The 22,646-nt window shown below is 42.2% G+C and overlaps 1 protein-coding gene across 6 annotated transcripts in view; it reads left to right on the forward strand.

Annotated features, from left to right (window-relative positions):
• The window catches only part of OSBPL3 (oxysterol binding protein like 3), a 181,322-nt gene that overhangs the window by 95,616 nt on the left and 63,060 nt on the right, over nt 1–22,646 (forward strand). For all 6 annotated transcript variants that reach the window (XM_040472413.1, XM_040472414.1, XM_040472412.1 and 3 more), the window contains 5 exons: nt 15,900–16,016; nt 16,197–16,250; nt 17,226–17,339; nt 20,657–20,824; nt 21,381–21,504. In XM_040472413.1, the coding sequence (XP_040328347.1) occupies nt 15,900–16,016; nt 16,197–16,250; nt 17,226–17,339; nt 20,657–20,824; nt 21,381–21,504 (577 nt within the window). The remainder of the gene's footprint in view (nt 1–15,899; nt 16,017–16,196; nt 16,251–17,225; nt 17,340–20,656; nt 20,825–21,380; nt 21,505–22,646) is intronic.

The raw sequence follows: 22,646 nt of genomic DNA on the forward strand, positions 1-22,646 counted from the left end.
CAGCACAGAGCCTGACGCGGGGCTCAAACTCGTATACTATGAGGTCATGACCTGTGCCCAAGTTGGACGCTTAACTGAGTGAGCCACCCAGGGGCCCCTAATTCATTTACTTTTAAATGGCTGCTGATAGATCACATAAACTGAAGCCTGAGAATGACTGTTGGTTGTGGAGGTCATTGGTGGCATTGTCTAGTGGGTGAGGTAGGTGTGAAAGGTGGATTAGAGCTCATTCATGACAGAAGAGGAACAGAGAAAGAGGGCACCCCAACTTTACCGGGCCTCCAGACGGGATTTGAGAGAGGCCTTCACACATGTTCTGTGTGGGAACCTCGAGCCTGACGAATGCCAGGCTACCTACCCACTGCCCTTTTCTCTCCCCACATGGATAACCCTCTTTTGATTAATTCATTGGTTGAAAGAGTGTATAGTTTTCAGAGTCCTGGGTTTCTATTTACACATCTTTTTCGTTCTCACAGCACCCAGCACAAGGCTTTGCACATGGCAGATGCAAATTACTGAATGCCAGCAGCAAATATCCAACAGGGTAGCTTAGAATATATGGCCAGGTATACATGGGGAATGGGAGCAAAGGCCCACAAATTCCTGAGCTCCCCTCCTCCGGTGACATATTGTGAAGATCTTCAAAAATGAACAAAGGCTTTGGCATTGAGTTTCTTCTGCCAAGCGATGAAATCCTTAAATGCTTTTTATACCCGTGGTCTCTGCACAAGCACTCTATTGGAAAGTATGGAACAGAAGCAAAGATTGTCTTTGTCGAAACTGACCTGCATTCCCACTCACTGGCTCTGCTTTTTGCTAGCTGGGTGACCTTGCCATGTTCTATAAAACCTCTGAGTCTCCGTTCTTCAGCTGTGAAATTAGGATCACTGTGCTTACTTTGGAGAACTACATGAAATAATAAATATGAAATACCTAGGCTGGCACATGGTAGACATTAGGTAAGTGTGGATTAATGAATTGAATAAGCATGCAGTTGCTAGGTTGAAAGATGACTGTTTGCAAAGTTCTGTGGATATATTAAGTAGGTTAAGGGATACCTAAGTGGGAGAGAGAATTGCTATTTCCAAACTTGTAAAATATGAGTAATTTCCTCTCGTCTTTTTCCCACTGCCCCCTTACATTTCCTTCCTAGAACTTTCAAAATAACACATTTCAGGAGCCAGACTGAGCTAGATAAAGATGAATGAATAAGTTTTGTCTTTATCGAAAGAGGTCCTACATGCCCAAGTTTTATTTCTTCGGCCAGTATGTATTGAGAAGCTATTATGAAAAGACCCTGGTCAGTGATTTGTGAAGCTACAAAGGACAGGACAGCAGAATAGACCACTATAATTAAGAAATTGCGGGGCGCCTGGGTGGCTCAGTCGGTTAAGCGTCCGACTTCAGCTCAGGTCATGATCTTGCGGTTTGTGAGTTCGAGCCCCGCATCGGGCTCTGTGCCGACAGCTCGGAGCCTGGAGCCTGCTTCAGATTCTGTGTCTCCCTCTCTCTCTGCTCCTCCCCAACTTGTGCTCTGTCTCTCCCTCCATCAAAAATAAATTAAAGACGTAAAAAAAAAGAAAAAAGAAAAAAAAGAAATTGCCTCTGTCGGGAAGACTGCTTTGTAAAGAGAGCATGCTTCCTTTCTTCTTTATGTGTTGTTAGTATTTGCTGTATAATAAGCTGGAAATCAGAAAGTGAATCCTTTTAAAATACTTGGCAAGGGCTTCACTCATGATTCAAGGGGATTTGAAATGGAGAGAGCCATTACTAGGTAAGTCTCCATACAATTATGCAGTTTGCTCTTGCCACAGTCCTGCCCCTGGGCCAATCTGGGTGGTGGTGTAGTTCTCCCAGGGTCACCGGGTGAGAGTTTATTTAGGCAGGCTATTAGATTATGCTGTGCTTCAGGGAGCCCAGGCTGTCTGTGTTTGGTGCCAGAACCCATAAGACAGGGGGCTGAATGGGAGAGGATATGCCAAGGGGTGAAAAGTGAGTTGAAGCTACAATGCTCAGGTGTTTATATTTTCAGCTGTCTGGGCATTGAAAATGCTTAGTCCTACTTCTTCCTTTTAAATAATCATGTCTTTAGAGACGCTGCAATTTGACAGCCGCCTTTTGTAAGTCTCAGCTGTATAAACACCACCAGGAGGGCCAGTCAAGGAGGAGGCACGTGACGATGTCATGATTGTGTCACTTGTTCTGGGATGGTCACAAAAGGTGACAGGCAACAAGCATGAACTTGCTTGGGAGCTGGATGGCCTGAGTTTAAATCTTGGGCCGTCTATAAACAGTTTGACCTTGGACAAGTTACTTAATCCGTCTGTGCCTTGGTGTCTTATAAGACTGTGCAAATTGCTTCGTTAGAAGAAAGCCTGCATTCAGTAGGTGGTGTGAGTGTTGGATACATAAACCATTCACCTTCCTTCCATAAGCAGGAGCCCCTGGAGCCCTCCAGCAATACCACATGGTGACTGCTTCCCTGCTTCCTCCTTTCAGCTATAAGGTGCAGTCAAATGGCTTGGCTGCTTCTGTCTGGGCTGCTCTGAGAGGAAGAGTATTAGCAAGGGACGTTAGAAATGATCAGTTATCTGTTAGCATTTTTACAGTTTGTACTATCCTTTCACACTATCCCTTGGAGTCTCAAAACAACCCAGCGAGATCCATATTATTTTCTACACTTTGGGAAAAAAATATGGCTCAGAGACATTAACTGACTTGTTCATCACACCTCTCCTAAGTGGTAGGGGAGCAGGTAACCATGCATTTGGAGAAAACTGGATTTCTTTAGGTACTAGAAAGCTTCTTTATAAGTTCATTCAAGTTCCAGGTGCCTTATGTACAAATGATTGTTGTTGAAACACACCTCCATGAGCTAACATCTCTGTGAATGCAGGGATAAGAATAACATCCATGAGGGAAGGGGCCTTAGGATCCCTGAGGTGTCTGTCTAGAGCTGTTTCTTTGTTTTTTGTGTTTCTGGTGGGCCCAACAGAGAAAAATAATTAGCTATATGTTTCTGTCTTAGTTTTCCAGGTTTTCGTTTTCTGGGCCTTTTATGTCTTACTGCCTACCTTTTGGTCATACCTAAACAAGTCACACTGGATGTGATACACTGAAAGTAGGGAGGGCAAAGATACAAGGCTCCATTCTCATTACATTTCCACTCGAAGTCTTGGAAGGAAAAAACAAACAAACATTTGATTGAAGAAGAGAGAGGGGAAGACGTCAGCTAAAATGACATATTTGAGTTGTTGGGACCTCTTTGTTACTCTCCATGTCTGCAAACAGTAGACCGTCAGCTACATGCCACACTGAAGAGCAGGAGAAATTGAACTCTTGAAACCCTTCTGGAAGTTGCTGACCTGTTTGTGCTGTTATGCAATCCCAGGATGACAAGCTCAGCAAATATCTGCTGTTGGGTTTGAGAAACACTACTTTAGTAGAAACTACATGGGGTGCCTTAAGAAAGTCAATTTATTTATTTATGGTTGGCATCAGCCATAGTGCAGGATACATGGAAGCTGAATGGTAACCCACAGGTTTTTGTTGAGAACGCAGCTTACTGCTATAGGTTCTAGAAGCTATACATGCAGATATGAACTGAATGGACTCAACAGCCCCTTCCTAGGAAGGAGAGAGTCTAAATTTACCTCAGTGATATGGTGATATTAAAATGCTAAAGGCCCAGAAATGACAGCATAAGAAGTAGGACAGAGGCAAAACAGAAGACTTCTCTAGATAATCTGACATCCTCCTGAAGTCCTCCATATGCTGACTCCACGATCAAACGCAGTTGTGTCTTCCCTTCGCATCTGTACACAATCCCACAGCGCAACTAAAACCCCCTTCTCTCTGTTCCACGCCAGAGGAAGCACATCCCTGGCACAACTCTGGCTTAGCAGTTCCTACTGCCGGGTAGTGGGCTGAATGTTGTCCCCATCTCCTGAATGGTATGTCCAGCCTGTTTCTTGGAACTTGTGAATGTTGCCTTATTTGGCAAGAGAGTCTTGGCAGGTGTAATTAATTAATTTGAGGATCTTGAGATGAGGAGATCATCCTGGATTATCCAGGCTGGCCCTAAATTCAATGACCAGTGTCCTTATATGAAGCACACAGAGGAAAATACAGACACGGAGGAAATGGTGATGTGAACACAGAGTCAGAGATTGGAGTGATGTGGCTACAGGCCAGGGAATGCCAAAAGCCATGAGAAACTGGAAGAGGCAGGTCATGCTATTATGGGCTGCAATGTTTGTGTCTCCCTGCTGGCCCATGCATATGTTGAAGCCTTGACCCTCAACATGATGCTATTGAGAGGTGGGCCTTCAGGAGGTAGTTAGGTGTAGACGAGGTCATGACGGTAGTGCCTTCCTGAAGGGATTAGTGCCCTTAAAGGAGAGGAAAGACACCAGAGCTCACTCTCACACACGACCACGCGAGCACACAGCCAGAGGGCAGTTGTCTACAAGCCAGAGAAAAGATTCTCACCAGGAATCAAATCTACCAGCACCTTGATCTTGGACTTCCCAGCCTCTAACTGAATCTGTGGTATTTTATCATACCAACCTTAGCTAATACAAACGCAATCTCCCCTGGGGCTCTAGAACCTCTGCTGATACCTCAATTTTGGACTTCTGGCTCTGGAACTGTGGGAGACTAAATTGCTTTTGTGCTAAGCCACCCGGTTGTTAAGACAGCCTCGGAAACCCTGCTCCTCACTCTGTGTCCATTTTCCTTTGATTGCCAGCTCAAGCTCTCCGCCTAAGGTGAGTCTGGCTTGTGTGATGGTGCTCAAGAACTCCTACAGCATATTTCTTGGAACCTCCCATTCAGCATTTTCAGGTTTTCAGCTTCGTGGTATCTTTTTATTTTTAATATATGCTAACTTCTTAGGGGCCGGCACTGGTTTTACATCTTTTAATCTCCAGTACCTGGTGCTAAGCTTCAGACCTTTGAGTAGAAGACTGCCCTATTAAATAGAAGGTCAGTGGGGCGCCTGGGTGGCGCAGTCGGTTGAGCGTCCGACTTCAGCCAGGTCACGATCTCGCGGTCCGTGAGTTCGAGCCCCGCGTCAGGCTCTGGGCTGATGGCTCAGAGCCTGGAGCCTGTTTCCGATTCTGAGTCTCCCTCTCTCTCTGACCCTCTCCCGTTCATGCTCTGTCTCTTTCTGTCCCAAAAATAAATAAACGTTGGAAAAAAAAAAACTTTAAAAATAAATAGAAGGTCAGCGATAAACCAGAATATTACTCACTTAACAGCAAAATCTTTCCTTCCTTGAGTCATAAGGCTCTCCAGGATCTTATCCTGTCGCTAGGTTCTCGTTATGAGAACAGTTATTCTTCTACAGACTGAGGGAAAAAAATCACTGATGATTTGGATCAGAACAGGGAGAGTTTATTCTGGCGCCTACTCCTATGATTCTAAATTATATGCGCATTAGTTAGCCAAAATGTGTCTCTACTTTGATTGCAAATTTCAATTAGCTCTGAAAAAACAGTTTTGAGCACACTTGTCAGAGAAAACACTGTTATCAGCTAGCGCCACCCAGCAACGAGGTGGGTTTTCTTCAGGAGTTGGGTGCCCTGTAATTGAGGTGCAAAATGTTATGTCTGAATACAGTCTGTGATTCTCTTCAGGCTCAGACACTCTACGATATGCCAAAGACACTATGATTTGTTTTTAATGAAAAGGTATAAAATATAAAGTATTAAAATGATGCTGGAAGGTATCCAACTCCCCTCCTTTGTGCCTCTGGCCAAGTTCCATTCACCTAGCAATCTGTATGGGAGATTCTCCTGGTCGTCACGTGCACCTGCTCCTGTGTGATGAGTGAGCCCGGGGGCTCCTCCATGAGGCTGTCTGCCACTGAGGCAGGGAGGCAATTCTTAGAAAGGGGCGGTGGGCAGAGCACTAGGTTGGAGTTGGAAGACTGGTCCTGGTCCTCAGAAGTCCTTCACTCATTTTTGTGGCCCTATGCAAACCATTTATCTTAGATTCCTCGTCTCTAAAATGAAAGAGGTGGGTGGGTGACTTCCACATTCTCTTTCCAACTTGGAGGTTTAGAAGAACTGTTCCATGACTCTATGAGGGAACACAAATCATTACTTCTGCACCCTGAAAAAGAAAACGCAAAAGAGACTCTTGAGTCCCTTGAGTAGACAGAGTCTTTCTGTCCTCACTGGCTAATATGCGTGCCTATTCAGTGCAGGAACGTGCTGCCAGAGATAGACCGATTCTGCCAGAGGTAGCAGCGCTGGGGGCGAGGGGCCGGAGTGGCAGGGCAGTAGGTGGCCTTGGATGGACTCTAATGTACTGTAGGTGATCTTATCCAGGGTGGACATTGAACAGAGAGGTCCTGCGTGTGGTCTGCAGCCCACAAATGGGGTCTATCACTTAATAGTTTGTAATGTTGGGTAGACTGCTTTGGAGCTTCATTTTCTTTAAAAAAATTTTTTTAAATATTTATTTATTTTTGAGATAGGAAGAGTGTGAATGGGGGAGGGCAGAGAGAGAGGGAAACCCAGAATCCGAAGAAGACTCTAGGCTTTGATCTGTCCGCACAGAGCTCGATGTGGGACTTGAACTCACGAACCGCAAGATCATGACCTGAGCCGAAGTCAGGTGCTTAACTGACTGAACCACCCAGGCGCCCCTTCATTTTCCTTATTTGTAAAATAAGAGTCATAATACCTCCATTATAAAGTCATTGGGGGCACATAGAAGATTCTCAACAAGTAGTAGTTGTTATTTGTATTACTATCATCACTACTACAGTGACGATAAATCGCCTCACTCTTTTGGTGGGCTGCACGGCCAGAGCACAGTGACATTTATGGGTTGGGTGTCTCCATCTTTAATGGTCACTGTAGCTCTCAAGAGGCCCTCATTGACAGAGCAGAGCATTACAGAGAAAAGAGTGCACAGAAGATGCTGTCCAGAGTCTTGAATGGCTTACATACAATTAGGGGGATATTTAAACAGATATTAATAACCCACAAATCTACTTGAAGATCCTAAAAAACTACCAGTGTAATTGCAGCCGTAACTGCTGAGTGCTCAACAGGGTAGAAATAATATTTATATATATACATTAAAGGTTTTTATTAATACTATTTTAATTATAAATCCATCAGTGGTTAGCACAGATGGATTTTTTCTCTTATTTGGACCTCAGGTGGAGTCAGCAACAGAGCTGACAGCTCACATGTTTTTTTTCTCCACCTTGTCCATGTCATCTGCTGCCAATGACCTTCCTTTTCTTTCCCTTACCTCCTGTGCTATCTCAAAAGTTCACCCCCAAGACTGAGTGCATACGCTCCATTATCTAAGAAATCAAGGCATCAGTGTTTTGGTCTGTGACTACCCAAGTAATTAAGACTTCACACATTTGGGAGACTGAAGTCATCTGGGTGTTCCTCACCTGCCCAGGTGTGGGTTGGTGAGCTATGTCTCTGGGGGTGAAGGGAGAGGAAAGACATGGCCATTGGCAGGTCATGACTCTATTCCCCGCGTAGCCTTCTGAGTCTGAGTGGGCTCTTCCCTGCTCAGCCTTCCCTTTTTCTTCAGCCTTCTCACTTAGATCCTAAGATCAGGGATTATACCTGAGGTTACTAGTTAGAAGCGAATGCTACTGGTTTTTTATTTGCTTTTAGTAGGCTTTATCAGTCAATATTTTTATTTTATTTTATTTCATTTCTATTATATATTTATTATGGTAAGAACACTTAACAAGAGATCTACTATCTTAATAAGTTTTTACACGCACAAGACAATATTGTTAACTGTTGACATAGTGTTGTACAGCCGATTTTTAGAACTTTCATTCTGAATAACTGAGGCTTCGTACCCATTTTATATGACATGAGTTTGCAATACAAGATTAGAAGGGATTTTATGGCTCATTTATTCTGACCTCCTTCCTGGTCTAGGAATCCTTCTGTAGTCCCTCTGCCAGCCTCTGATGGAGGTCTCCAGTGATTAGGGAACTGGATCTTTCATAGAGCTGCCCGTGTCACTTTTGTTATTGTTCATAGTACTAATTATTAGATATCGGATGATCTGTCCTTGATGCAGAGGTGGGATCCAGGGCCTTGTAGTTCTCACCCCAGTCCTGGTTTGGCCCTCATAGCCTATCAAGTGAAACCCCAATTCTTCAAGACAGCCTGGGCTCCTAGAGCGTGGCTACTCTAAGTGGCCTGTGGTCCAGCCGCAGGGGCCTCACCTGTGCTGGTGTAGAAGCTCAGAACTCGCCCCAGACCTACTGACGTGACATCTGCATTTTGACAAGATCTTCAGTGATTGGTATGCACGTTACACTTTGAGAAGCACTGCATTAGATCATCCCACCCCAACTAATTCTTTTTTTAAAAAAATTTTTTTTAAATGTTTATTTATTTTTGATAGCGAGCGAGCGAGAGAGAGTGAGCAAGCGAGAGCATGAGCAGGGGAAGGGCAGAGAGAGGGAGACACAGAATCCGAAGCAGGCTCCAGGCTCCAAGCTGTTAGCACAGAGCCCGTGCAGGGCTCGAACTCACAAACCGCAAGATCATGACCTGAGCTGAAGTCGGACACTTAACCGAATGAGTTGGACCCTTAACCCAGGCACCCCTAATTTGTTCTTTTAATTGCTATTGTTATCAGGCTTGCTGGTGCTCAAAAATTTTTAGTTGAGGAAGAAACAGTTGGACAAGAAGTAACAACCCCAACTCACAGCGATTGAAATATAAGTACAGAATTGATCTGGCATCAGTTAAAGCTGTCATTATATTAACTGGAAATCTATTGACAGGTATTTCCATACGTTCACAGTACAATCCTAAAAGATGATATTGATGATCCCAAGGCTTCACAAAATCGGAAATGCCCTTAGAGTCCTTAAAGACATGTGAAATTATGCTCCATATGATTTAATGCTGGGTACTGCTTTGTGAATTTTAAAAACCGGATAAGCAGATTAAATAAATAATCAGAACAGCCTACTTCCCAGTCATGCCAGATAGAGGCAGCCACCAAACTTCCTTCCGCAGCAGTCTTCAGCTGCAGGAAGAATGGAAGTTTTAAGGCATTTTCTATTTCTGACATCACTACAAGGACAGTGCAGAGAATCCAGCCCTTGAAAGTTTCAGAGGAGACGTACACTGTGGAGACAGCTGTGCTGTGGGGAGGGGTGGCGGGGGAGGGGGAGCGCTTTCAACTCGTGCAGTCAGCAATATGGAAATGAACTGTGCCAGCGCGTGAGCATGGATGAATGCTTAGCTGGCTTTCCAGCCACAAAGCAGCTTTCTATATTTGGCACTTTTTTGACATTCAGTAAAAGAGACTGAATTTAATGCTGGACGACAGTGCCAGACTGTCTTGAGTTAAACTGAAGCAAAAACCTTAAGAAGCCGCCCCCCCCCCCGCCCCCGACCCTGTCACATTTCTCTACCTTGTATTCTTGGTGAGCTTTTAGCCTGACACCCCCAGGGCGGGAGATCGGCTCAGCTGTGTTGGGCTAAGTCAGCAGGACCTTGATCTTCGGGGGCCCAAGTCCACCCTGTGCTGCGTTCAGCTCAAGGTACATATCCTACTCCTGGTCACCAGGTGTGCGGAGCACAAACAGCCACTTCAGGACACCTGGTCCCTTTAGTCCAGAGAAGCCGGCATCTTGGCTTTTTTTCTGCCCTGAGTACCTGCTCACCCCATTCCAGCACACATGATTAAATCCCTCGCCCTGAGGGCTCTGTTGGCCCCTTTTCATACCCGCCTTGTTCTTCAGACCCATTCAATCAATGACTCATGTATTCAGGACCCCTATGTCCCCAGTAGTGAGATCTCTACAAAGAGGACCCTGTCCCTGTCCTCACAGAACCCACATTCTTCTTGCTCAAAGAGAGACTCATTTGAGATTTGCGTAAGTGCTGAGGAGGGAGAGAATTTGTGCCCTAAGGAGAAGGTTTGGGGCAAGTGAGAATTCGCAGGCTAAGAAGTAGATGAAGAAGACGTTCGAAATATAAAATATGCAAAGAATTGGCTGAGTTAAAATGTACAGGCTGATTTCCTGCCCCAGTTTGGTGGGACTATAGGATAGGAAACGTGGTAGCTCTGAGCAGGACCCCAGAACTTGCTTGTCTTCTATCCATAGGGCAAAGCTTCCTAACCTCTTCAAATTGCTTCAGGATCTTGGCCACTGCTTGGCATTTACTCTGGTACATCATCAGAATTTATATATTTAAATTATAGCAGAATATGCAATATATTATAAAACGTAGCAGAATGGTTAAAAATGTAGGTTCTGAAATCAGGTGGCTTTACTATTTGGTAGCTTTATAGCATTGGGGAAGTTATCTGATGCTCTCTTCCTCATTCCAAAAATTTCTGAAAGTTTCCACGTTCCAAAAATAAGGATACTAATCCAACCTCACAGGCTCGTTCAAGGATTAAGTACAATAATGTAAGTATATTACCTGGCAGATAGTACATGCTTAATATATTTAGTTATCGTGTTTCATTTATTTGTTCAACATATTGATTCATATCTATTGTGCCCTATTAGTAGTGAACAAGATAGAAAAGGTTCTTGCTTTCATGGAGCTAGAAAGTGTTCTCCAGTTATTTTATGTTATTATTGTTTATATTGTTGTATTTATGTGTTGTGTTAGTAGACCCGTTTGATAGTATTTCCTGGGGCACTACCCTTTTGTGTTTTAAATGGCAGGCTATAGGGGCGCCTGGGTGGCTCAGTCGGCTGAGCACCCGACTTCAGCTCAGGTCATGATCTCGCGGTCTGTGAGTTCGAGCCCCGCATCAGGCTCTGTGCTGACAGCTCAGAGCCTGGAGCCTGCTTCGGCTTCTGTGTCTCCCTCTTTCTCTGCCCCTCCCCCACTCATGCTCTGTCTCTCTCTGTGTCAAAAATAAACAATAAAAAAAAATTTAATGGCAGGCTATATTAAAGTGTGGATACAACTTAATTCTTCCTTGTTAACCAACTACCTAGTACTGTTTACTTGGCTTGAGAACTTAATCCATTTCCTGGTTTGAAACCCCAACAATTAATAAGCCCAGGAGAATTCTTTTATTTATGCATATTTAGTTCATTGCTGGGGTTTTAAAGAGCAAGTTGAAAAGATGGTCAGGGAGAAACCATTTCAGAAACTTTTATCCTTGGGGATAAAAGTGGAAAAAAATGATGAATTAATTAAACCCTGAGTTATCTATTAGCAGACAGTAATATTGCTACTGTATTTACAGGAGTATACGATTGATGTGTTTTGGATAATGTAGGAAAATTTCAGAAACTGAACTAAAATTTTGAAGCATTTGCATAGGTGGAAAAGATCAAGAGAAGATTCTAGGAGGCTGGAACAATATAAATGTACCACAGAAGTGGAAACGAAGACAAGCGTTACATTATATTCATTTTTATATTGGATGGAGGGTAGGGCATAATGGACCCCATAAATGATTATAGAAGTGGAGAGCCTTGGGAAACCACGTTGGGTGAGGGCCTGGGTCAGGGTGGTGCCTAGGGAACAGAATGGACACAGAAGAGACACAGAAGATAAACATTTTGAGGATAAAACCATTTGTACTTATTTATGAGAAATTAAGCCCTCCCATTTGCAAAGCGATTTCACTATGCCATGTCCTGGCCTGGTGTTTCTTCTCATAGAATTTGTGTCAGGTTTAGCAGTGGTTCTTAATTCCACCAAAACAATGTCCCCTTATTATGACCATTATTTTAATAACCCCTTTGTCCCCTCAAATGAAATTTATTATTAAATTATGTTATTAATTTATTAACATCTGCACACATAATTTTGAAAATATTAATATAATGCTTTATTATAATATAAAGGAAAGCTCAAAGTGGTTCATACTAAAATATTTATTTTAAGGTATGGAAGCCCCCATGTGATTATACCAGAAGATATAATGATGTGGTCAGATATACATGTATATAAAATGTGGCAGCTACTGATGCAGACCCATACAGGTGTGTTGTGCTAATAACTTAAATACCACAAGTGGCATCGCCTTCAGTGACACAATTCTCCAAAATGGCGTGTAATGCTTGTTAAAGTCTCAAACAGAAGGAAATATAGTCTTCCCTCAGTTATCTGGTAGTTGCATCACCAAGAATTCTAAGTGTATAAAAACCATGCAGAAATACTTGGTATGGATGTGAGACAGAGTCAAGTTCTGTGCTCAAGTAATTATAAACTGGTTTCACCAACAAAAATGTCCACTGGCACTTTGGAAAGTCTTGAGTGGGACAGCTTTTTCATTGTCTAAAAGACTGAGGCATTGTGGGACATTTACCATTCCTGGATCTCGGCCATTAGACCAGAGATACCATGATAACTAAAAGTGCCCCCATGATTCCAGCAGCCGCAAGAGGGGAGAGTATTGTCCTCCCCACCCCCGCCCGCTGAGAAGGCTGGCTGCATGTTGGCTCTCAGGTTTCAGCATGACTCAAGGACAGTGACAGACAGGGAAGTTGGGAGGGGAGGAGTTGGATGGCAAGCCCAGAAAAGGAGTTGGCTACAGAGCTTTCTTCCTCAGTCAAGAAGAGTCTTCACTTTCTTAAATACTTTAAATCTGGCTTTTCCAACCTGGTAAGAGTTTTAAGTTCTCAGCCCAGGTAGAAATAAAGTGAGGAAAAAAGATGATACTTGGTTTAGAATAAATGCAAACCCTTTCTGGCTTATTTACTTTAAATGCCAACAAATGCAGTATAATTCCCTGCCCTCCACGTTGGCTGATTGGCAGGAATGTATTATGTCTGAAGAATTTAGGAGAGATCTAGTTCTAACATGAATCCTTGAAACATTTTTGAAATTTAATTCTTGTTTTTCTTTCAACTACAGATATGCTCTCATTCCGGTTTTTTTTTTTTTTCAGTTTTGTAAAGTATGCAATAAATGTCTAATCCCTCTCGGCATTTGCATTCTGCACAACTGAATGTGTTGAGCAGATGCGCGTGATTGTCTAGTATTATCACTGCATGTTGCCTTCTGCTTGGGTATCTTAAAACAAATCGAAAGGACCTAGTCCCCCTTAGAGTACTTTCCAAAAGGTTTTGAGCCATAGATTTTCATTTCACAATGATAACGCACACGTACACCCTCTTTCACAAATGTGAATGTGCTGTATTTAATTTGTAAATAGTCATTTGGCCCAAAGATACTGGGCACATTTCAAATGCATACCAACATTTGATATTCCAAGAACATAAATCTGTGTGCAGTGTTATTCCAAGACCAAGTTTACTTATTTGCCGATCAGAAGCATATTATTCACAGGACAACAGGTCAGGCATTGTGAAGAAATCAGAAGTGAACCAGACATTTGACACACTTTAGGAGTCTGTTGTCTAGTAGGGATGATAAAATTTCACATATACTATCATAAGTAAGCACTGAACCATTGGAAAAGTAAGATGGAATGCTGATGGAGTTTCTAGGATGGAATACTACTTTCCTTTGAAGAAGGCTTCCTAAAGGAGGTAGAATGTTTAACTTAACCTTAAAAATTCATTAGCATTTTTAAATTTTGAGGAATGGCTTTTTAAGCTGAAATACATGTGAACAGAAGTTGTGTGTGTGTGTGTGTGTGTGTGTGTGTGTGTGTGTGTGTGTGTGTGCACCTGCACGTGTGTGCATGTGGCTTCTCAAAACTTAATAATATGAATTCTCCATTTATTGTCTGGATATAACTGACCTTGAATAATTGGTAATGCTATAAAGAAATCTCATTTGACATCACTACCTTTCTGAAAAAGTCCTCTAATTTAAGAACTAAAGATAAGCTTTACTTTTTTCCATTGAAAAATTCCCTTTTACAACTCCAGATCTTGGGATGCCACTACCACATTTCAAAAGTCTGGAATGTACCTTTAACTGTACCTTTTAACTGTAAAGTGCAATCAGATATAAGGCAGATCTGCCAGGATTGTTATATAAAGAGTTCACTGGCTAAAATAGAGGAGCGTTCCTGTTATCAGGTGTTTCCCACGTGTTGAACTTGACAATACAGAAAATGAGCCAGAGCACCCAGGACCCCCTGTGGTTCCCATGCCCTCCCATTAGACTGTTCCCTGAGACTTGAATCATAATACTTCTGCTGCCTGGTTCCGGTCCAGACTTGCTGTTGCATCCCCTGATTCCTCTGGCCTCTACCTGTAATCCTTGCCTACAGTCTGGAGATTTGATGAAGAGCAAGTTAGTCAACATGAAATCTTGGCCAAAAGAACAGGTTTCTTTTTTGAAGAGAGATATTTGCACCCCACGTTCATTACAGCTTTATTCACAGTAGCCAAAACAAGGAAACAACCTAAGTGTCCATCAGTGGATGAATGGATTAAAAAAAAAAAATGAGTTACACAAACAAGAGGGGAATATCATTCAGCCGTTAAAACAAAGGAAATCCTGCCCTTTGCAAAAATATGGGTGGACATTGAGGGCATAATGCTAAGTGAAATAAGTCAGAGAAAGACAAATACTGTGTGTTGCCACTTATATACAGAATCTAAGAAAGCTGAACTCTTGGAAAGAGAGAGTAGAATGGTCTCTCACGGGGGTGGGAAGGGGTGGGACTGGGAAAATGCAAGTCAAATGGTACAGACTCCTGGCCCTAAGACGAATAAATCCTGGGGGATCTAATGTACAGTATGGTGGCTGTAATGAATGATGCCATATTATATACTTGAGAGTTAAGAAAGTAGATCTGGAATGTTATCACTGCTCCCCCTCCCCCCCCCCCAAATGTGGTAGTGATGGGGAGGATGGAGGTGTATCAATTCATCACATTGTATCCTTTCAACTTACGTGTGTTATAGGCCAGTAATATCTGAGAAAAGCTGGAGGGTTTGGGGAAGGACATGTTCGTCCAAACTTATTTATCCTGTGTTGGAAATGTTTCTGACTGATCTGGATGGTAGTTACTGATGGTAGAGGTGTTGAGGGTCATCAGGCTGTACTCTTAATATCTGTACATTTAATGTATGCTAATCCATTAGTAAAATAAAAATCCATTATCTCATCCTCTAAAGTATTGTCAATTTTGGTCTATCTTGGTAGTTTTGCAATAGTTTGTGCATTTTTAAGCATTTAAAAATAAAATTTCAGAATCTTTAGTGTTTTTCTTTAGTGTTTCCCTTTTAAGTCCTTTTTCAGTCAATTAGTTGACACAACCTAGATAGCCAACAACAGAAGATTGGTTGTAATAACTGTTTGTATCTCTTCAAAATTACAAACAGCTCAGTAGAGCAAAAATTGCCCTCCCCCCAAAAGTTTTTGAAACAAAAGAAGGGTGTGGAGGACATTTCTGGGAACAAAGGGTAAAAATGCTTGTTTCATAAACACCTTTTTGATGCTTTACAATTTCCAGTATTTAAATATCTGGAATTTGAAGAGATTAGCTTGCAACTGAATTATCATTTCAACCAAATTGTTGTGTTTACCAACTTGCATTCCATCTCATACTTTTCAGCCAGTTCTTAAGCCAGTTTCCTCATATTCCCACCTGACTTATGTAGCTTTTGGTTAAAATTCAGACTGAAGTCTCGTGGCGAGTAAACAGTAAATGTGTGATGATGTCAAAGGTAACCAAAATAGAATTTAGAGTAAAAGCTTTACCATTAACTGTGTTCAAGCACCAAAAGAGAGAGAAACATTCCCTTCTAGGCAATGTTTTTTTTTTGTTGAAAAAAAAATCAAATTTTATGCCATTAAATTACAGTATTAAATCCATGAAATCTAGGACCTGTATGAAAATTAAATTTTAACTTATTCTCCCCAACAAACCCAGCCAAGCTCACCGTCTTGGATGGATTTCCCACTAGGACACAGTGCTTCTGAACATGGTTATTATTTTTAAAGGTAGCCATTTAAACACGAGCTGTTTTATTGGAACAGGACAGCTGGGAGGTGGTGGAAGGGCTGAGAGGAGAGATGAGTTACACCCAGGAGCCGCCCATGCAGAAAGGATTCTTGCTGAAAAAGAGGAAATGGCCCTTGAAAGGCTGGCACAAGGTAAGACATTGGCCTTGACATTACCTTTATTTGCTCCCACATTGCCCTCATCAGTACTTAGGTGCTGTACTTAGTTGATTCTCAGGTACTTGCCTTTAATTTGAAGTTGAAAATTGGGACCCAGGGAAGGATGGATCTTTAAATGGAACATCTTAGTGAATTTTACTTTCTTCCCCACAGAGATTTTTCTATCTGGACAAAGGAATCTTGAAATATGCCAAGAGCCAAACCGATGTAAGTCTTCTTATTAATCAAATATGTTATAAAAGTACTCTGCAGGGCTAATTGTTGTCACCCCATGGATGAAATCATACACATTTGGGGATGGCCTTTTTCTGAACTGGAAACCATAGGGAGGAATAGTTCTTTCACATGGACCAGAGGTGTGTGCTCCACGGTGTCCCGGCCCTGGGTTTTGGGTGGGCTCAATTTGCCCACCAAGTGAAGGGTGATGGTCTCCTCTCCACACCTAACTGCACATCCAGGGGTCTTTTCTGGTCTTAGGTTTGGGCTGAGGGGTTGTTTGGGTTGGAAAACATGTTTCCCCCTGAGATAACCGGAGCAAAACATACAACAAGTATCACTCCCACTCTTACAGTGACCAAGGGGGTTTGGTGGAGAAGGCCCTTGATGAAGGTGATGTGCATTTCCCCGTTGTGTTAACACTAGGCAGATAGCCCCGGAGGGCTGGAATGACTGTTGGTCCTGCCCTTTGTGCAGGTCCTTCTCTCACCCAGCACTTCTCTCTTCTTTCTCACTTCCCTTAACTCCTCGAGTTCTTGTCTTGTAGGGTTGCTTGTAGAAAATTTGTAGAAAATGCCTCACCCACAGTGGCCTGTCTTAGCTTTCTGCCTTTACTCCTCTTTTTAAATCACTTCCAAATGAATTTAGATACTAGAAACTAATTCTGTGGAAGGCAGTACAGCTAACTGGTGAATCCATTGCTGTGGGAGTCAGTCACTTACTTTCTCGCTTTCTCACTCACTGGCTGTGCAAGCCACTTGTTACCAAACCCCTCAGAGACCAAAACGGATCATGCATGTGCAGCACTTAATTCAGTACTGGTTCACACCAGATGCTTGGTAAGTCATAGTTATTATACTTATATTAGTGGATGTTGAAAGTGAGGCTAGAGGAAAGGAACATCAGGGATGTTACTACTGTTTTTAACACCACAAACCTCAAGTGGCCCTCTCCGCGTCTCGGCAGATAGAGAGAGAGAAGCTTCATGGCTGCATTGACGTTGGGCTCTCAGTGATGTCTGTGAAGAAGTCATCAAAATGCATAGATCTGGATACCGAAGAGCACATCTACCATCTGAAGGTGAGATTGCTTCCCAGATGCTACCTCCTACTGCACAGTTTCTGTGTGTTGCAAAGGGATGTCAGTTATAGTACTGTTGGTGATGGCTTTTGAATATTTCAAATGATCCAACCAACGTGTAGAAGATCTTCACTGTGAGAGTATTTTTAACAGATGCTATTGATCTTAAATGGGACGGTTCTTCATTGTGCAGGACTGTCTCTCACACTGCCAAAGGTTTAGCATCTTTGTCCCCTATCCCCTAGGTATCCCCCCCCACATACATACCATGATTGTGACGACAATCAATAATAAAAAAAATCTTCATGTTTCCAAATAACCCCTCCTTCCCCCAGATTGTACCTACTTTAGTGAAGAACCATTTACCAAAGGTTAACGTATGTTCCCTGAAGCACCATATTGAATATTTAGTCTTACCACTTCAGCCAATTAAAATTCTCATTCTACAGCGGATGTCAGGAACTTTTCTCCTTGAGTATGGGCTTCCAAGTAGGACCTCTGAAAGCTGCTTAACTACCATCTTCTGCCCTGTCCCCTACAGCTGGTGTAGATGGTTCTAAGCATGATATAAGAGCTTCTGAACCAGATCTGGACCTGGCTACTTACTAGCTGTTGGCCTTTGGCACATTTTATAATCCCTGAAAGTCTCCGTTTCCTCACCACCCTTCCCCAGAATGGGAATTATTATAGTGCCCATGTAGAAAAGGCTGCATGTAGGAAACTTGGCATAATGCCCAGCCTTCAGTAAGCTCAATAGGTTCAGTTTTTGTGTATAATTATTAGGTGGTACCCGAATGTTAGGAATTAATTGAGAAGATATTAAGACTCTTTTGTTACTTGTGCAAATTACTTGGAATATTGGGAATTAGAGCTGGGGGATGGAAAAATGAAAGCATGAGATGATGAGTTCCACGTCTTAAGATGCCCCATACTCTTCCCATAGCATATATGTGGTGCTTATGCCAACATATGCATAAGACAGGTGCTTGATTGACTGCACAGGATGGTCAAATCTATACTGTTTCCTAGCCTTAGCCCCTAGTTACTTGTGTAAAGGAGGGTTTCTCACCCTTGACACTACTGACATCATGGGCTGGAGAAGGTTTTGCTGTGGGGCCTGTCCTGTGTATTATAGGATGTTGAGGGGCATCCTTGGCCTCTACCCACTAGATATTGGTAACAAGCCCCATTCAATTATAACAGCCAGAAAAAGTCTCCCATTGCCAAATGTTCCTTGGTTGAGAATGACTGAAAAAAAAAAAAATTAAGAAAGAATATCCCACTCATCCCCTGTTCCAAAGATCATTCTCTTCTAGAATAGTTTCAGTTTCTCCACGTACTTCCAGTGACTCTTACTACTGTTATGACATGGTCAGGAATTAAGAGGTTCTTGTTCATCCACTTATTCTAGTTAACAGAATAAAAGTAATGATTAATTCCTAATTTTTAAAGAACCAGAGTGCCTTAAAATAACATTGAATACTGATATCATGATAAATACAGTTTAATATTTCTCTGTGTTGATTCACTTTAAGTTCTGTTCATATTTCTTGTTCATTTGTTTGACCATCAGCTGTGAGTGTTAGTGTGGATATGTGTGGTCATCTGAGGGTCTTCCTTAATAGCCTCAGAGTCTGGCAGTTGTTTTTTATTTTTAATTTTTTTTTTCAACGTTTTATTTATTTTTGGGACAGAGAGAGACAGAGCATGAACGGGGGAGGGGCAGAGAGAGAGGGAGACACAGAATCGGAAGCAGGCTCCAGGCTCTGAGCTGTCAGCACGGAGCCCGACACGGGGCTCGAACCCACGGACCGCGAGATCGTGACCTGAGCTGAAGTCAGACCCTCAACCGACCGAGCCACCCAGGTGCCCCGAGTCTGGCAGTCTTTAAATGGTGGCCATCCAGTCCCGTTTTGTTATTTTTATAGATGAAGAGTCTGGGCGGCTGAGAGGTTAAGTGGGTGTCTCCCTACAGTCCTATAACTACTTGTGAGTTTGGAACAGAACCCTGAACAGTTATTTAATAAAGTACTTTTATTCTGCCTCATTTAACCAATAAAAAATGAGTCAAGATGAATACTTTGGGTGCCGATTTTTTAAGGGCCTCTAAGAGCAGATCAGTGCAAAGGATGACAGAAGATTCCTGTAAAATTCCTGCTGTAACCACATCTGGGAAATGAAATACATTTTGAGAACATAATTTAGGGGGAGACAAAAAGATCTAAGTATGTTTTGCTTTTTCTTATAAATGATCTATTCAATAAGCACCTGGAGGGGTTTTAAGTCTTGTATGTACTTCTAATCAACACAATAAACCTAAGAGCCGACGTACCATTTCCTAAATGAGTGATGGCTGCTGACATTTATTTCCACATCCTTGCTCTCAGCAGTAGCATTAGTGACGATTTTAACAGATTGATCTGGATTTTTCTTTTTGGAAGTTAACCTACCATGCATCCTTTGGGGTGATTTTTAAGTTGCCACTTCATGAGTCTCTGTTCTAATATATAGATATTTATCATTTTTCATTTTGAAAATATTAATATACCCTTATACACACAAAGCATTAACTACTAAGAAATATCTACTGTATAGGTGCTTGTTACATTCTGGTTAGTGCTTTTATGAAATACTTTATAATAAAAGTTGCTAGTTATAAACATTATTCTTCGTGGGAAGTAAACTTTGATAGATACTCATTTATGGAGAAAATGGCTAAATGTTTGTGTAGGTGTGTTTGAAAAATCTCGGAAATCACCAATAATACTTTTCCAGATTTTTTTTTTCTATTTCCAAGGACAGAAGAAATGTGTTTCAAAATAACCTTCGCATTCCTGAGCAATGTATTCTTTGTCAGAGAAGGTTAACAAGTTAAATATTTTAGGAGGAATCTACAAATTTGCTCCAGTTCAGAGAAGATTGATTTGAAAAGTCTGAATTATAAAAGTGCTAGTGTCTTCAGTAAGAATACAAGGAGTGGGGACATGTGAACTTGGAAATGCTTTAAGAGACAGATAAATATGAATTCTAGTTGATTTGTTTAATATAAGTAGTAATGTTTTGCTTTTGTAATAATAGCATAACAATTGGGCCCTTTCATTGAAAGCCTAAGTGAAGGTTTGGATCATTTTTATTCTCCATTTCCTTCTCAAACTTGCTCCTATAAATCTCGTAAATATAAACTAAATCAACAAACTGATATTTCTACATTTCTGCATGTGCCAACATGAAAACAGAGGGTGTCTCAATTTGATCAATAATTGCTTCTTTGAGTGAGTGACGCTCTTGTTTCCCTCTTTCAATTTAATATCATTTAGGTAAAGTCAGAAGAAGTCTTTGATGAGTGGGTATCTAAACTCCGCCACCACAGAATGTATCGTCAGAATGAAATCGCCATGTTTCCACATGATGTTAATCACTATTTCCAAGGATCCACGGTCACAGACTCTGCGTCTGGTGTCTTAGACTCCATTTCAAGTAGGAAGGTAATTTAAAGGAAGGGAGTGGCTTTGTGTGGGGGTGTCCCAAATGGGGGGCTCTGACTAAAGGAAGAACAGCTTGTGGGGAGAAATCTGTTTGTCCAGTTGGTCAGACTCAGGGTCCGAGGAGTATCCGTTATCTCTGGGACAGTAACTGAAGAATAGCACGTAAGGAGGGATTTAATAGTCCTGATTCTTCCAGATTTCCCTTGACCATTTTGACTTTGATTTTCTTATCTGCTTGTACAATGCAGTAAGTATGTTTATAGCCGTACAGGATTACAAAATTTCCCAACATTTATGCTATTATTTTGTCATGATTATCATTTGACAGAAGAAGAAATTAAGGACCACAGGTCCAAGGCACGAGAGCATGGTTTGGCCAGGCTGAGGTGACAGCCAGAGCTTAAAGTCTCTAGTGGAGCGCTTTGTGGAAGTTTCTTCCCCATTACAGGCAGATGGCTTCCATTAGCGACTAGCTTACTTTGTTGTCCTTTACCCTAAAGTGTTTTCACTGGGCTCTGTTTTCATTTATAATGTGCTTTTGTCATCTGTGCAACAGCGTAGCAGTATATCAAAGCAGAATTCAATTCAAACTGGAAGCAATTTATCATTTTCTTGTGGTGGTGAGACCCGTGTTCCATTATGGTTACAGTCTTCAGAGGACATGGAAAAGTGCTCGAAAGGTAAAGTGACTTGAAAACTCTGCTTCTTGCAGTCGTGGCTTGTAGATTGGACTCGGTTAGTATTTACACCTTGGATGAGTCTCCCTATCAGTGGTCTACATTTGAACTTGACATCCGTGCCTGGGTGTGTGTGCACACGGGTTGCTTTTCATATTCTTTAAGCACTCAGGTCTGATTTCCATTTGGACCTACTAGATCACAGTCTTCAAGGGTGCTATTTCTTTTAAGTGCCAAAAATGACAGGGGTGCACATCTAAGATTGGGAGTCACTTTTAAAGGTGAGTGGGTGAACCAAATGGAGATCCCCACAAAATAGGAGTTCTCTACCCTGGTTGTACTCTAGAATCACCAAGAGAGCTTTTTTTTTAAGTTCATTTATTTATTTTGAGAGAGACTGGGGGAGATGGCAGTGGGGAGGACAGAGAGAGAGAGAGGGAGAGAGGGAGAATCCCAAGCAGGCTCCACACGGTCAGCACAGAGCCTGATGTGGGGCTTGAACTCCTGATCCATGAGATCATGACCTGAGCCAAAACTAAGAGTCAGACGCTTAACTGAGCCACCCAGGTGCCCCAAGAAAGCTTTTAAAATGCAAGAGTACCCACTGTTCACAAGAGTGTCTTTAAATTGGCCTGGACTGGGGTCTTGGTATGACTGATTTTTTAAAGTTTCCCAAATGACTCTGATAAAGAGTCAGGATTAAGAACTCTTCCATAAGGAACCTCAGTGGTCTCATCCCTAATTAGCTCAGAACCACCCAGGGAACTAAAAAAACCCAAAACAAGTCACCAGTGGGATTGGGGACACTCTGAATTAATTATCTGAGATGGAACTTGCACATAGATAATTTAAAAAATTTCCCCAGTTGATTTTAAAGCAGAGCCATGATTGAGAGCCACTATACCAGGTGGTGGCCTTGAAAATTGCATTTTCTCCTGTTGAATGCAGATACTGTCACACCTGGAGCCATATAGGTTTGGCCCTCACAGTCAAGAACTTCACGGACTGACATTTTGGCCAGGTAGTCCTTGAAGTGCCCTCTAGGCTGGCAGCATTGGCCTGGCCTGCAGACTTATTTGAAATGCAGATTCTCAGGCTCAACCCAGATAGACCAAATCAGAAACCGGAGTGGGGGGGGGGGGGGG

The sequence above is a fragment of the Herpailurus yagouaroundi genome, unplaced genomic scaffold, assembly GCF_014898765.1.
Source record: "Herpailurus yagouaroundi ecotype Mexico unplaced genomic scaffold, PumYag 100, whole genome shotgun sequence".
Taxonomy (NCBI): domain Eukaryota; kingdom Metazoa; phylum Chordata; class Mammalia; order Carnivora; family Felidae; genus Herpailurus; species Herpailurus yagouaroundi.